Source organism: Gordionus sp. m RMFG-2023, chromosome 1, assembly GCF_954871325.1.
Source record: "Gordionus sp. m RMFG-2023 chromosome 1, tfGorSpeb1-WG-v2, whole genome shotgun sequence".
Lineage (NCBI taxonomy): Eukaryota > Metazoa > Nematomorpha > Gordioida > Chordodea > Parachordodidae > Gordionus > Gordionus sp. m RMFG-2023.
The window spans coordinates 81,443,207-81,456,741 of NC_088775.1; the positions used below are offsets into that span (position 1 = coordinate 81,443,207).

At 28.5% G+C, this 13,535-nt stretch overlaps 1 protein-coding gene across 1 annotated transcript in view; it reads left to right on the forward strand.

The window, feature by feature from the left end:
- The window catches only part of LOC135931626 (serine/threonine-protein kinase mTOR-like), a 36,982-nt gene that overhangs the window by 1,316 nt on the left and 22,131 nt on the right, over nt 1-13,535 (forward strand). Inside the window, exons 4-20 of the mRNA XM_065468862.1 lie at nt 2,593-2,691; nt 3,907-4,041; nt 4,337-4,402; nt 4,713-4,883; nt 5,147-5,259; nt 5,918-6,100; nt 6,267-6,392; nt 6,559-6,725; nt 7,057-7,152; nt 7,419-7,537; nt 7,980-8,076; nt 8,279-8,484; nt 9,003-9,125; nt 9,374-9,457; nt 10,030-10,122; nt 10,579-10,713; nt 13,222-13,375. Of these exons, the coding sequence (XP_065324934.1) occupies nt 2,593-2,691; nt 3,907-4,041; nt 4,337-4,402; nt 4,713-4,883; nt 5,147-5,259; nt 5,918-6,100; nt 6,267-6,392; nt 6,559-6,725; nt 7,057-7,152; nt 7,419-7,537; nt 7,980-8,076; nt 8,279-8,484; nt 9,003-9,125; nt 9,374-9,457; nt 10,030-10,122; nt 10,579-10,713; nt 13,222-13,375 (2,167 nt within the window). The remainder of the gene's footprint in view (nt 1-2,592; nt 2,692-3,906; nt 4,042-4,336; nt 4,403-4,712; nt 4,884-5,146; nt 5,260-5,917; nt 6,101-6,266; nt 6,393-6,558; nt 6,726-7,056; nt 7,153-7,418; nt 7,538-7,979; nt 8,077-8,278; nt 8,485-9,002; nt 9,126-9,373; nt 9,458-10,029; nt 10,123-10,578; nt 10,714-13,221; nt 13,376-13,535) is intronic.

The window sequence follows — 13,535 nt, forward strand, 5'->3', positions numbered from 1 at the left end:
TTTTGAAACTTATTTCTGAGTAGCCCTGGCTAAACAGATTAGGACACTCTATTTTGACTTGTTTTAAAGTTTGTGCATTAAATGAATATAATTTGTTATCTATATATTATTATTGGTACAAATAAACAGGCCCAATTCTAGGCCTATTTTGGTGGGTGGGGGGGGCCTGCATCTCCCAAAAAATTTTAAACCCACCTCCCCCCACCCAATTTTGATAACTGCCCCTCCCCCATCAAAAAATTCTAACTCCCCTCCCTCATCCAATTTTGTTATTTATTTATTTATTTTGGTTCCTAAATATTTTTATATTTTTTTGATAAATTTTTAAAAATAAGAATGTAATGGGAGAGAAATAATTGTTTACCACTATTAAAAAAAACTATTCTTGTCAGCTTAAATATCTGCCAGCACACCTCATATTGTAATTAGGAAGGAGAAAATGTAAATGTAGTTAATTTGGTGGGAGAATGAAATTGATCTAGATGCTAAGATTCAGAATAAGGAAAATGAGCCTGAGCTTGCAAAACAAAATGGATAGTTAGGGTTTTTAAGATATTCTTATTGCAAATATTTTACAATTGATTTAAATTAGGTATCAGCAAATAGGTCAACATCTAATATTCAGGTCGATTTAAAAAAAAGGCTCAATCAGAATTATAACCAAAATAATATTATTCTGGAGATTCTGCTCTGGCAGAAAGGCTTGGAAATCTATTTGCCAAATGAAGAGGCTTACATAACATTATTTTTCTAGAATCTTAATTGGGTCATTTGACCCAAATCAGGCTTTTTAACAATAATACCAAAATCACCAAAAATTACTGTTACTAATAATGGATGAAGATTTTCTTTATTATGAATACATATAGGTTGAATAATTAATTGATGTTTATGCAGTTTTTCACCTTCCTTGTAAGATATATATCTTAAAGAATGGTGAATAAAATTTATACCAAATCGGGTTTTACCAATTGGAAGAAAGTTCTTGTATATAGGGCTCCCTGAGAAACATTATAATCGTAGAATTCATAGAAGAAGAGGATCATAAGATTTTCAATTTTATTGTATAAACTAATTAGCTAATATAAATCAAGATAGCCATTTTAATTTACTAGATATAAGAAAATTAAAACCTTCATTAGCAACCAATATTATTGGGATTAGTAATTTAATTACAATTGAGATTGTTAAAAAATTCATTGAAAGTTTAGAAAATAAAAAGATTGTGTTACAACAGATTTTGTCAAATTTCTATGCCTGTACAAAAATGCATTTCCAAATGTTTTTCAAATATTCGGTATCAGTTTAGATCATCCACATCGAGTTGTGTGTCACTTTTAACTATTCAAGAGAATTATAAAATCAGATAAATGTTTGAGTAGTGTTATAAGAAATGGTAACTTGGTTCTATTAGGTAATGGGAAAAACATAACCGATCAATTTTGGAAATGTTTTCAAGATATTTAAAAACACATTTCAACCAAAATTATATTGTTAATGCTTTATTTTTGTTAGTTTTACACTGCTCAATCATTGACATGATACCAATTGCAATATAGTTATAAATATTTTCTAATTGAATCCTTAACAAGCATTATACAAATACAATATAGTTATAAATATTTTCTAATTGAATCCTTAACAAGCATTATACAAATACAATATAGTTATAAATATTTTCTAATTGAATCCTTAACAAGTATTATACAAGTACAATTAAACTATATTAACGTTATTATATAATATTTGTGAAATCATTAAATCAACTTATTTCTTTCCAGCTATTAGTCAATTCTTATCTTCCATCTAATTTTATAAACATATTTGATCATTGTATATTTTTATACTGAGTATTTTCAACTAAAATCCTATATTTCAATTTTATGTTCAAATAACAAATATTCGTTCTATTGTCTTGAACATATTTTTTTTAACTGCCCACCCAAAATTGTTGTCTGCCCCCCCCCCATATGGGTGAATCTAGAATTGGGCCTACAAATAAACAAAGACGCATAATCAAATCAAATAGCCTCTTTAGTTTTAGGCAATTTAGAGGAAGCTTAACGGCTAAACATCTGTTTAGAAATAAGATTAACCAAGACAACGGCCTCATTTATTTTTTACTAAAAAAGTATTTTAATGTAATCAGGAATTTATTTTGATTGGAAAACACCCAGTAGAAATTATGACAAATTAGCTAATTATAATGTTGAGTTACCCTGGGTTTGAATACCCCGATCTTTTAACAAGATGGAAATGATTCAAAATCAATTTAATTTTTACAATTTTTTTTCGAAAATATTTATTTAAAAAATTTAATAAGATTGGTTTGTCTCCTAGATTTTCACCTTTAAAAAAACATAAATTTGACATTTTTTATACTTTTGAACCAGGCCACCCTATTCTGTTTTGTTTTAAAGTGTGTACTAAATCTAAATACGCTCTTTTCTTTCTCATTTGTTTGGAGGAAGCTATATAGACAGTTAAACAGATTTATGTTTAGAAATAAGACGAAACAGGACACAACCATAAAATTTAAAAACTATTTTTATTTGTTTCAAATAATAAATATATAAAAAATTATATTTAAAGCCAATAATTCGGGAAGGCGCGTCACTTTCACTCAGAGCTGTCTTACATATAGTTAGTCAGAGGGAGAATAGAGATATACATAAGCCACCTTGGTATCAGGTAAATATATAAAATAGACCTTTATGTATAACATAAAAATTTTTTTATCGAGATTTTAGCTCGGCCTAAAAATCATTTTATACACGTTTTCTGGCCGCCTGAAAAATATTTTTGACCGACTTAGCCATGGCCGACATCTACAAAAACATTGAGTTATTGATAACATGAGCAAAAAGACAGTCGAATGCCTTTTTTCAAAATTTAACCTAAATTTTTTATCTTCTTTTTAATTATACCTATTCATGGCAAAGCCAATGAAGGTTTTTGGGTTTTTGTAGCACGCCACACCCACCAACGACTGCTTAATAACACCTAAGTGATAGGACTTAGCGATTAAACTGATTTCTAAAACTGCTTGATTTTTAAAAACGGCAAACCCAATATATTAGCCAAAAATATTACGCAGGCCTGGAGATTTTGCCCATTGATGAAAGAAAGGTTTGGACATCTAATAACGGAATATCGAGGCTTGCATAGCATTTATTGGCTAAAATATTCAGTTAACCATTTTTAAAAATTGAGCCATTTGACAACACTAATTAAATATATATTTTTTTATAAATGAATCAAGGATCAATTCATATATTACAGCGGAATAATAATTTATAATGAATGAATTGTGTCATCTTATATATTCATGATTCTCATTATTATTATAATGAGCTCTTTATATTTTTTTAAAATGCACTTCCCATGAAAACTAATATAAAATAGAGAGGGCACTTACCCTGAATTCATAATTAGCGCGAATTCGCAGATTTTGCTTATTTTGCCGCGAATTCGCGCTAACTGTGAATGAGGGGTTATCCAGAACTTCTTTTACAAGTTTTATACAAGTTTTATACAATAAATTTCTTTTATCAATACAATAAATTTTTTATCTGGATAAGAGTTTTTAGAAAAAATCCTTTTATTGATATTTTTTTTAAATTACTTACTAAAGATCTCCTTCCCCTCTAAGAGTTTTAATTAAACGGTCAGGGTTAGTCACGTTTTTTGAAAGCTTAAAAAAAATTGTGTCTTAAGATACAAGATATTTGACAAAAAAATTTAAGATACAAAATATAATAACCATTAATGGTATCTATAACGTGATATTTTCGAAAATTTTTGAAAAAAATACAAGATACAAATATCCGCGATATTGTCCAACACTGGACTATAATAAATAAATTAATTATAAGAGAGTGTTCTGTTAATAATTCGTGTTAAAAGATATCATTGAATCAAGGCTTCGCGTTTCTTCAAGAAGCGTCATCCAAAGAGCGAAGTTACCTCAAGGAGGAAAAAACTCACGGGGGTCTTTTGACGTTGAACGAATTATTAAGGATCGGTTGTATTCAATCCGAGGTTATAATCTAAATAATTTTAAATTGACCGCCATTTTTATTTATGAAACTAAGAATAATCATGTTTCCCTTTTACCAAAACTGGATAATCACCTGTCCCTCATCTGACAAGAAGGTGATCGATTAATGTAAGGGAAAAAATATTGAACCAATCTGGGTGATCGATTAATGTAAGGGAAAAAATATTGAACCAATCTGAATTCCAACACAGCCTTTGTTGATTGCATTCAGTTTGCAACTTTTTAATTTCACAAAAAAATAATTTATTTACTCTTTCTTAATATTTTTCTATAAAGATTGTGCGGAAAGAATTCGAAGAAAATGTCTCAAACTACAAATTTACGGAAAATGTTTTTTACAAGGTATTAGGATTCCCAATTATTAATTTATACACATTTTTATATAAAATTAAAAAAATTAATTTATAAAGAAAGGAAGGAAGGAAGGAAGGAAGGAAGGAAGGAAGGAAGGAAGGAAGGAAGGAAGGAAGGAAGGAAGGAAGGAAGGAAGGAAGGAAGGAAGGAAGGAAGGAAGGAAGGAAGGAAGAAAGAATGAATGAATGAATAAATAAATAAATGATTGAAAAAGAGAAAGTAAGAAAGAAAGAAATATTAAATACGGTCATACTCCTAGTATATTTTTTCTAATAAAAAAAATAAACAATTTGTTTAGTCTCCAGTAAAGAGTAGGGTGAAATTGGACATATCCATCAATTTTTTGCAATTCCAAAATCAGATGTTTTTAGATTTTATTCAATCCATAGCCTCGCAGAATTCAAGCGACCCCCAAGATATGATACAGAGTGAATCGTGCGGGACACTATTGATTCAAAATTTCGATTTGGTTTTTTTTCCTTAAATAAAATTCATTTTGATACTCCCCCTTAAATTTTAAATTTTTTTCTTTTTTGGCGGTTTTACATGTTTCTCGGGCAAGCCAGTTTATCTTCTGATCCCTCTTTTTCATTTTCTCCCGTTATATTTTAATCTTCACGGCAAAAACCGTATAAGCGGATTATAATAACTATTTTACATTTATTTGAAAAAAAGAAGAAAAAAAAATCACAATTAGATTTCCTAATTTATTATTTTTAAATTTACTTACAGCTTAACAGTCATATCAATAAGTCTCTGTCTAATCGGAATACACAGGTTCAATTATTACTAATGGAAATGATACCGCGTCTCGCGTTCCTTAGACCCGAAAAATTTAATAAAAGGTTCACAACCTAATCTTAAAAAAAAATTTTTATTGGTTGAATTACTATTTATTTTAATGGAATTACCATTTTTTTTGGTGGAATTATTAATTTTATATGTCGAGCTTAAATATTATTCATTCTTTTATTATGTGAATTAGAATAGAACCATTTATCTGATCTTTCAGGATACTGGCCAGTCTGATTAAAAAACGATTTTATTGTCATGTGACAATTTATAATATTTATTCAAAGCCCAGTATCTGGCCCGAAATTCTATTTGATATTTAAATCAGGGTAATTCGATTTGGGGCGAACCGGATTGTCAGATCTATATAGGGCTATATTGTGAAAAGCCAATGTAAATAAATTATTTTTTTAGGTCCAGTTACCCAACTTAAGAAGGATTGTTAAAGCATTCGGAAAAGATAATAATAATTTTTTTTTTACCGTGTCGTATGAACCTTTGCCTGACCCGGTCCGAATAATTAGAAAAAATAGATTTATCAAGTGTGAACTAGAAAGTTGGGTTCAATCTAATTTATTAAGCATTATATAATGTTACGTATGTATCGTAAAAACGTTATTATAAGTGAAATAAAAAAAATCATTTGATAACATCTAAAAAATGCTTAACTAATCTTTAAATTTTATATAAAAAAAATTTTTTCCCCCCTAGTATACTCCACAATTGCTTAACCTTCTTAATCGCGTCCTCACGCAAAGATCCTTATAAATCTCCCGCATTTTATTCTATGGGTTACATGGTGTTAGCCATCAAAAGTGAGGCCCCAAAAATGTTTCCAAAAGTTTACGATTGCGTCAGGCTGGCACTTAGCTCTGTCAAAGACACCCCTGCCAAGTTTTTATAATTAGATGACATTTAATTTAACAGTTGCATATTGAATTATTAATTAATAAATGGACTATAATTTTGATGTTTGAAAAAGTAAAGGGAATGAGAAATATAAATAATAAGATTAATTTTGTTTTAAAAAAATTAATAAATATTAAATATACGATTTAAGAAAAAAGGGGGTGAATATGGATGGGGCCGTTTTCTCTTGTATTAAAATGCTCATAAAATCGTTAAAGGATACTGTCGAGACCCCAATCAAAGATATTATCGGCGATATTCAATCCTGCAATTTAAGGTTTTTTTTAGATTATAAACAAGTACAATAATATAACCAAAAAATTTATTAGTTTATTTTTCTGGCAATTTTTTGCATACTTGTCTCTTATCTCTCTTTTTTTTTGTAATAAACTATCTTAGCTTCCAAAAGGATACAATATTTAAAATAAATAATCGTTTTAAAGCCCGTCTCTAGTCACGTGTTTAGCAGATATATGCGTTTACATTCCTACCCTCAAACCAATGGTTCAAGAAAATTTGTTGAATTACATCACTTCGATAATCATGTGCAAACCTTATTTCTATTACTCAAATACAGTTTCTCGCCCATCTTCGGCTTATTCAATACCATGTAAAAAAATGGCTAGGACAGATGATTTTATTTTTAAATATTGTCACCCTCCAAAATAATAATAATCCTGTAGTTTTATATATCGTCTGCTTGTAATGCAAATCCTCATACAAAATTGATTTTATTTTTGATGTAAAGTTAATTTGTTAAGAGTATATATAGCTCGTATACTTTTAATAAACATATATGAAAGTGTTTGAAAGTTCTGAATAATTTTCATGATGGAGGGAATAGATTTTTTCTTGGAGTTATATGTCCCTTTTTTCCCATTAAATAAACAGAAATGATTATTTTTAAATTAACCTGATATATATATATATAATATTATAAGCCCTTATATCGAACGAAATTCCGGTTATGATTGGAGCCATGGAACTAGAAAGATTGGCATTAGCGATTAGAACACTAAGAAACTTCGATTTTGAAGGTTTATCTGTTAATTTATTGTTTGTTCTTACTTATAACTAATGACTAAAATTTAAAATAATTAAAAAATGATATTGACCATGTATGTTGACTATGAGATGACTACATAAGTTTCTCCATGTTAGAGGACCGACCATTATTGGAACCTAATTAATTTTAAATATTTGTATATTAATAAAAAAAAATTGGAATATATCTCTTTTATAAATGAAAGGTTATTTGAAATCATTAAATTTATAAACTCATTTGATAAATTTATTTAAACAGGACATCCCTTATTGGAATTGATTAAGTATATAGCTGACCATAATTTAAACATGGAATCCAAAGAGATTAGAATCGAATCAATTAAGACCTGCTTCAAATTATTATATAAATCAACTCAGGTTTGATTTATATATGTATATATTAAATTTTAATCGAATTTATCAATAAAACACAATATATAAATATTTTAATTTATAAATGTTAAAATATCGCGATCCTTAAAATTTTTTAAAAATATCAATTATAAGGTTCTAACTCCATTTTTAGTCGAAATTGAATCAGGGTTAAAATTTTATCCTTATAGAAGGCTGGGATAGTCCTCTACATAAAATAATAATTTTGAATGTGCTTCTTTTCTAATAATGTTAACTAGATCAAGATTGTAATAAGTTACGATATTTGTATTTTTTTTTGGAAATTGTTGAAATAATAATTTAGTATAAATAATTTTAAACACTTTTAAATATTTTCACTTGTTTAATATTTTTTTTAAGGTATTATTTGTTTAGCCATTGTACAAATATATTTTTTTAATAAATTAATCTTTTTTAATAATTTAAGGCCGAGAACTTTAATCCTTTAGCCTTTGACAAGAGCAGAAACGATATATTATCCGACATCCTAGATAAGTTGATACCCATCGGCGTAAATGATAAAAGTATTTGGAATTCGTTTTATAAATATTTTTGATTCTGACAGTGACGTTTCCAGAATTTTGTTTCAGAGGGTTAGGGTGAGGGTCAAAAAAATAATAAATTACATAATATTTTAATAATGAAATCCCGTTTATAAGATAAGGTACACCACTGGATTCTATTACATAAACAACGAATGATCTTATTTTATTAATTGTCTTACAGAAGCTAGTGTAAGACTGGCTGTCTTTGAGTCCATTGACGATTGTTACGACGTCTACTTGGTTCAACCCAAGCACTTAACCGTGTTTTTCATGGCGTTCCACGACGAAAATTTTGAGATTCGGGAAAACGTTCTGTGCATACTAGGAAGATTAAGCACGGTAGACCCCTCCACCGTTTTGCCTATCCTGAGAAAGTTCTTGATACAGGTTAACATTTTTATATTACAATTTTTTTTCTATAAAATTTAGCGCATAGAAAAGTGAAATTAGTGTTTTAAAACCACGATTTAGGCCGATTTTTAAAAATGGCCCGATTAAGATTATAACCAAAATAATATTATGTGAGCCTGAAGATTTTGCTCATAGTTGGCAGAAAGGTTCGGATATCTATTTGCCATATTTCGAGACTTACATAATATTATTTTGGTTATAATATTAATCTGACTTTATCACAACACTAGTTAGAATATAAATTTTTTAAAAAAAATTTTCTCAGTTACTTTGGTGAATTGCCATTGTAATGACTTCCATAAACCTAAATATAAAAATCATAAAATCAAGGCTCAGCCAAATCGAGTCAGTAGATCAGAGAGGTCTATCTAGATCCATATAGGGCTTTAGTGCGTATGCATTCATTTATCAAAAATAAAACTTTTTAATCTTGCGTGCAATTATGCTAAACAATATTAAATTTATGTATCAAACATTTTAATATTAAAACTCAGTTGTTATCAAATATTAACGATAGCGGTATCGGACGAAACAAAGAGCACAGTGCTCGGCTTCTCGCATTAATGATCGCTAACGTTCCTAGACTCGTCTATTTATACGTTCCCACAATTCTCAAAGTATTTATATCAAAGAATTTTGTAACAGTTTTTACGCGGATCATATATATTTTAGTATTCTAAAGTAATTTTTTTGTTGTTACAATTTTAATAGTTGATTTAAACACTAAAAAAAAGGAAGGTTTAACTTTTACAAATTGATTGTTTTTATTTACCTTGTAAGATGCTTATTTATTGTTTTAGGAGAATATCAAAATTCGAAACTAAATAGGAATTTAATTAAAATAGCTATATTTGTTCATTTATAGGTCATAAATCCTGTATTAAAAGATCCGGGTCCTTATGCAGGAGTTACCATTAATTCATTGGCGGCTATCGGAGAGTTAGCTTTGGTATCTATAAATCATTTTATTTACATTTATTTATTTTAACGGCATATCATTGGTTAAGGTTACGTTTCATCCTTGGCTCTGGTCGGACCGGATCGGACCATGGTCTTTAAAAAGATCTATCCAGACCGTGTTCCTAAATTAAAAGACCGGTCCTTTTATATTTTTGTTATTTAAAATTTTATTTTGTTTTTACCGACAAACTTATGATTTTCATATTGCAAAATAAAAATATAAATTCACAAAAACTAAAATAACTAGAAAATTAACAAAATAAAATGTACAAAAAAAAATTAGGTATAAAGAAATATGTTAATTGAATAGTAAAGCAAACTTAAATATTGATAGAAGACCAGTTGTTAAAAATTAAAACTGGTCCAGACTTCGATCCTTAAAAAGAAGATCTAGGTCTCAAACCGATAGAACCGGACCGTTGACCTTCGCTACATATCATCATTGAAAAACAAAATGCTAATAAATCGATAAAATTGATTTTTTTTAATATTTGGATTTTAAAAATTGCCTCACATTTTTACCATTAAAAAAAAAGCACAAAATATTTATATACTTATAAGGTGTGCGGAGCTCAAACAAAACAATGGAATTACGAATTATTCGCCATAGTTATGGATATGCTAAAAGAAAATAATTTACCAAGCATTAGAGAGGTCTGATAAATATCTTTATAATTGTAATATTTATATATAAAATAAATTTACATGCCTCAGGTTAGTGTTGTTAAACGGCTCGATTTGGGCCCATTTTAAAAAAGGGCTAACTCAATATTTTAAACAGATATATATTACAACAAGCTTGGAGATCTTCCTCAAAGATGGACAAAAGCTTGTACATCTATTAGCGAAATCTCGAGGCTTAGGTAATATTTTTCTGTCTGAAATATTGAGTTATTCCTTTTTAAAAATCGGTTCAAATCGAGCTTAACAAGACTATCTCAGCTTCTTTAAATCAAAATAATAATTTTTTTTAAACTTATTAATTTTGATAAAGGAAAGAATATTAAACTGATATTAGATTATAAAGATTGAGGTCTGGTCAGCTGATTCTGATCGGGTATAATTATAATGGTAAGATTTATTTTATTTTAAAAAAACAAACTATTCTAGGTTGCTTTATGGACTTTGGGGCAATTGGTGGAAAGCGGTGGATACGTGATGCAGCCTTATACCGATTTCCCTTTTCTTTTAGAAATTTTTTTGAACTACCTGCGGTACGAACAAGTTTATAGGATTAGATTCGAGGTTTAATAACAAGAATTTTATTTTAAAATATTTATCTTCTTTTTATAAATTACATTGGAAATTCAAAATTTTTTGTTTTCCCAATATCGCGGATATAAAATTATGCCAAACGATTATAAAAAAAAATTAATGCTATAAAATAAAAATTATTATCACAGAACCATTTTGTTACAATTTTGCCTATGATTCTTATTTAAATATCAATATTCACCTTCATGGGTGACCTCTGGTAGTAGTGTAGTTTACACTCTATCAATAATTCATTTTTATAAATTAATTAAATCGGTTTTTTAAAAAAATCCCTTCTGATTCCCCTTTTCCATTTTACATGACCTCGTGCATCAATATCGATGATTCTACTTTTAATAAATTCTGTAAATATTGGTTCTAAATATCAAATCTTTATTAAAATGATAGCACGGTTTATTAGAACCTTGAATAGGCCTGAAGTCCATGCCGAAAAAAAATAATTTAAATTTGTTACATCGAACTCACTAAGGAACCGTATCATAAGGCTCTCTACTATACTATAGATTGTTATCTGAAATATCTAGTACAAAAACAGCTTCTTTTTTTGAAGGTTTTTTTAAATTATACTAAATTACCTATAACTAGACCTGTGCGCCGACGAAACTATCGGCGGCCGGCACAATTTTCAAAAATCTAATCGACGGCTGGCGGCGCGCCGATTTTTAGCCGCCGTCAATAAAATCGGCGTTAATAGGCGCAGTTATAAATTTTTATAACATAAATTTTTTTAATTGCTTATTAATTTTTTTAAAAAAAAACAAATGAATATACACTATTCTACAGATATCTCGGCATATTTTTTAATATTCATTTAATAGAAAACTTATTATATCCTAAATCGGTTTCATAATTTTATAATTATCATGTATAAAAATTATCTTATTTAAATTTTCGGGACATAATGATGATCACCTTGAATTTAACGTCAATCCAGCGGTAGAGAAAACTCTTTCACTAGGTGTGCTAGTCGCCGGAATGCAAAGAATTTTTTTGGCGAGCCTGAAAAGATTGTGAAGTTTACTCTTCTTTTCACTCCAAAAATTTAGAACGTCCATATCTTGTGAATGTCATTTTCCAAGAAAACTTCTTCTAAATCACCTAACTTGCAATCATGATTTATATTTGTTGTATGTTTATTTGCCAATTTTGCCAAATAACTTGAATTTAATAATTCATCTTCATCCTCATTAGCTATATTTACTACCTGATTATCATCATTCTCTATAAGTTTAAGATGTTTATTATAAATTCTGAAGCTGAACTATTTTGCTCTATTAAATACTTTGACACAATTGTCAATTTTTAAAATCTTGGATCTAAAAGAGAAGCCAATACCTAGATAATTTTAAATAAAAAATAAAAGAATATACTTATATATTATTACTTGCAGATTACACGGAAATCGTAACGCAAGTTTTTTTAGGAAATTTTCCTTAAGTGAAATAATTTCAGAACTATCACTATCATTTACTATTAAATGTGCTTCAATTTCCAAAGTGTTGGGCTTGGGACATTTAATTTTAAGGTTTTCATATACGTGGAATTATTGTTATTATTATCATTGGAATTGCCAATTTGAAAACGGGTACCCCGGTATGGATCAATGCTGTCAAGATCTAACATATCTGATATTAAATCTATTGTACTTTGACATTTTCTTTGATATTTCTCGAAATCAAATTCAACCTCTCCAGTTTTATGTCTTAGAACAAATAATTTTTTTAATACTTTTGCAAAAAATTTCCAGACTATGGATTTTTTATTATATACTAAAATTATTAATAGAATTATTAAATGTAGATTCCATTTTAAAAATATGTAAAATTATGGTAACTTTTGGAATTTTAGATTTTTGATTGATTGAATTCTATAATGACGTCAATATAATTATGATTTTAAATTGTAGAAAATAAAAATTCATCAAAATCCTGATTGACATTAAAAAATAACAAGAGGGATGTTGACCAATTATTAGAATAAAAAGGTATAAAATATGAAAGAAATTTCTGCGCCGGCAGTGCGAAGCCGACATGAAAAAACGGCGGCGTTTTAGGCGTAACCAAAAAAAGTCACAGGTCTACCTATAACATTTCATTTATCCAATCTTTTATAATAAACGCGAATATAAACCCACTTATAAGGTTTAGTTCTAAAACGGTAAATAGCGGCCAATCATTAACGTCAGTACCCCATTTGATGGATCAGATACATTTTGAAAAAAAGTTTTTTGACACGATGAAAACCGATTTAGAAACCTTGACGACCGTGACAATTAATTGATGTCGAGCTAATGAAAATCATTTTTTTTGAAAAGTACAGTCTGAACTCGAACGACGGATCTTAAATAAAACAAACATTACAAAAATATACTTCTCGAGAAAAACGAGATCAAAATTCCCCTTACATCGGGATAACGTTATTTAACGCATACAATAATGGATCATTTTTTTTCCTAGTATTTTGAATTATTTTTTTTAGACAATCAGAGTTATGGGTATTATTGGGGCCATCGATCCCTTCATATACAAGAACAATATCGAGGCACGTCAATTCACAAAGGCGAAAACCGGAATGACCAGAGACATAAAAATATATCCGGAAGATATTTCGGATATAGATAATTTACCGGAAGGTAATGTCATTACTCTCATATAATGAAAAAGAAGTTATTTTCGCTATATTTTAATATTAAATGCGATTCTTTTGATGAAATTGATATAGTACATGCCCAATTTAATCTCGAGGGACCAACCTAAATTTTTTATTCTAAAACGATGATAAATTTTACGGCT